We start from the raw sequence: 1787 nt of genomic DNA, 5'->3' as shown, positions 1-1787 counted from the left end.
AAACTGAACTATGGGACTGTGAGATTCTCTGAGAACCCTTTGGAGCCCTTCTTCCTTGCTAAGGAGCTTTATCTCCCTGCCTGAGAATGCACCCTACCTAGTCAGCCTACTACACAATGGAACACAACAGCGTTCAAACTATACAATATTTTAAAGTAGTAACAAAATTAAATGGCACAATACACGTTGTACTCGATTATCGGCTCATGCCTATTATCAAGTTATATGTTATTTATATATATATATGTGTGTGTGTGTGTGTGTGTGTGTTGTATTTACAACTGAGACAAGTGTCTCCACTTCCCAACAACCATCATTCGTCATTTCTTCCTTATATTTCCCCATCATTGTGTGTGTGTGTTTGTGTGTGTGTCTGTGTGTGTGTATGTGTGTGTGTGTTCATGGGGGCTTTTGTCCCTCAGCTATAGATATAAGAATGGCAAAATAGCTGAAATTTGAAAATGTAACCACAATAAGTAAACAAATGAATAAATTGATAAAATTGATAAATAAATAAATAAATAAATAAACAAGACTTCTACACATCATCAGCTTTAGCATTAGCATCATCCGTACCAGCCTGGCTAATCACAATGTTATTGGTAGCATTATTGTGGTTGTTAGTGTTTATTACCCTGTTAGAGTTTTGTATGACTCAGATGCCATCAACCCATAGGAAAGAGGAGAGAGGACAGAAAACAGAAAAAGTGAACAATCTCTCTCTCTCTCTCTTTCTCTCTCTGTACTCTCGTTCACATCTTTCCAGATGGCCGCTTCTCTAATCACTCCTCTGTAGCATGATCTTCACTTCCTTTGGTGCAGGAACACTGTGTTGTTTACAGGCACCAGGCTGGTGCAGTTAACCCCGTCTCCAGCCCCAACCCATTCAGCCCTTTTGGTCAAAGCTATCCATCCTTCCCCTCTGATTTACTGTTCTATCCATCACTTCCTATTGTGCATCTACACATCTGACTCGATGCTGGAGAGTTTTTCGTACACATGGCCATTGGTGCTGTTAAAAGGTCGAGGCGGCCCGAGAGCCGAGTGCTGATTGGTGAATCGAGATGAGGGAAGGAATGATGAGATCCCAGAAGGATTTCCTGGGTTTCTCTGATCAGAACGCTGCTGCTTTTTCGTATAGTATGTTTTAGCGCCGTGCAGCAAGCACTGATCATCTCCAAATGTTGGCACAAATGGATTGTGATTGGTGTGATCAGGATAGAGAGATTTTGACAGGAAGTAAGGGTCTCTTTCCCCTCGGAATTCACTCAGGGAGTGGTGTGCGGGGCTATAAAACTGCTGGGTGTCAAATAAATGGGAGAACGAGCCCTCCATACAGCGATCCTTTTCCTTCAAACTCACACTGCGAGGAGGCAAAAAAGCCCCGCTTACATCATCCACAGCCCCTTCCCCTGCTCGCAAGCTTAGTCCTTCATCATCCCTGTGAAGGTCCATGAAGGCATCATAAGAATGCTGCCTGCGTAAAGGTCTCGCACTAAACGCTCGTCGCCGCTGTGACGGTGTTTGACCCCGCCTACTTATCTGCTCCAATACATGATTGCTATCCTCGCTGATGTTGTACAAGTTGCCTGAACGCTTACAAGCGTCACAGCGCATGCATGTGGCTGAAGTGGGACGGCTGGCCCCACCCACAACTCCTGATGCCACACAGCTATTGCTTCCACCAGCTCCATAAGCCCCGCCCCCTGTGTGCTGTGTCATTCGTTTACTTCCTGCACTGCTAGCACGGCAATTTCGACACTCCCATTCCCCTCCTCCCGCTTTAG

At 45.2% G+C, this 1787-nt stretch overlaps 1 protein-coding gene across 4 annotated transcripts in view; it reads right to left on the bottom strand.

The window, feature by feature from the left end:
- Window positions 1-314: 314 nt before the first annotated feature.
- Window positions 315-1787, bottom strand: part of grin2ba (glutamate receptor, ionotropic, N-methyl D-aspartate 2B, genome duplicate a) — a 59333-nt gene continuing 57860 nt past the window's right edge. For all 4 annotated transcript variants that reach the window (XM_060865237.1, XM_060865235.1, XM_060865236.1 and 1 more), the window contains one exon: window positions 315-1787. This exon is cut by the window's right edge and continues 1012 nt beyond it. In XM_060865237.1, coding sequence (XP_060721220.1) covers window positions 961-1787 — 827 coding nt within the window. In that variant the 3' untranslated portion in view covers window positions 315-960.

Source organism: Tachysurus vachellii, chromosome 3 (genome assembly GCF_030014155.1).
Source record: "Tachysurus vachellii isolate PV-2020 chromosome 3, HZAU_Pvac_v1, whole genome shotgun sequence".
NCBI classification, from domain to species: domain Eukaryota; kingdom Metazoa; phylum Chordata; class Actinopteri; order Siluriformes; family Bagridae; genus Tachysurus; species Tachysurus vachellii.
This window is presented reverse-complemented; position numbering and strand designations above follow the sequence as displayed.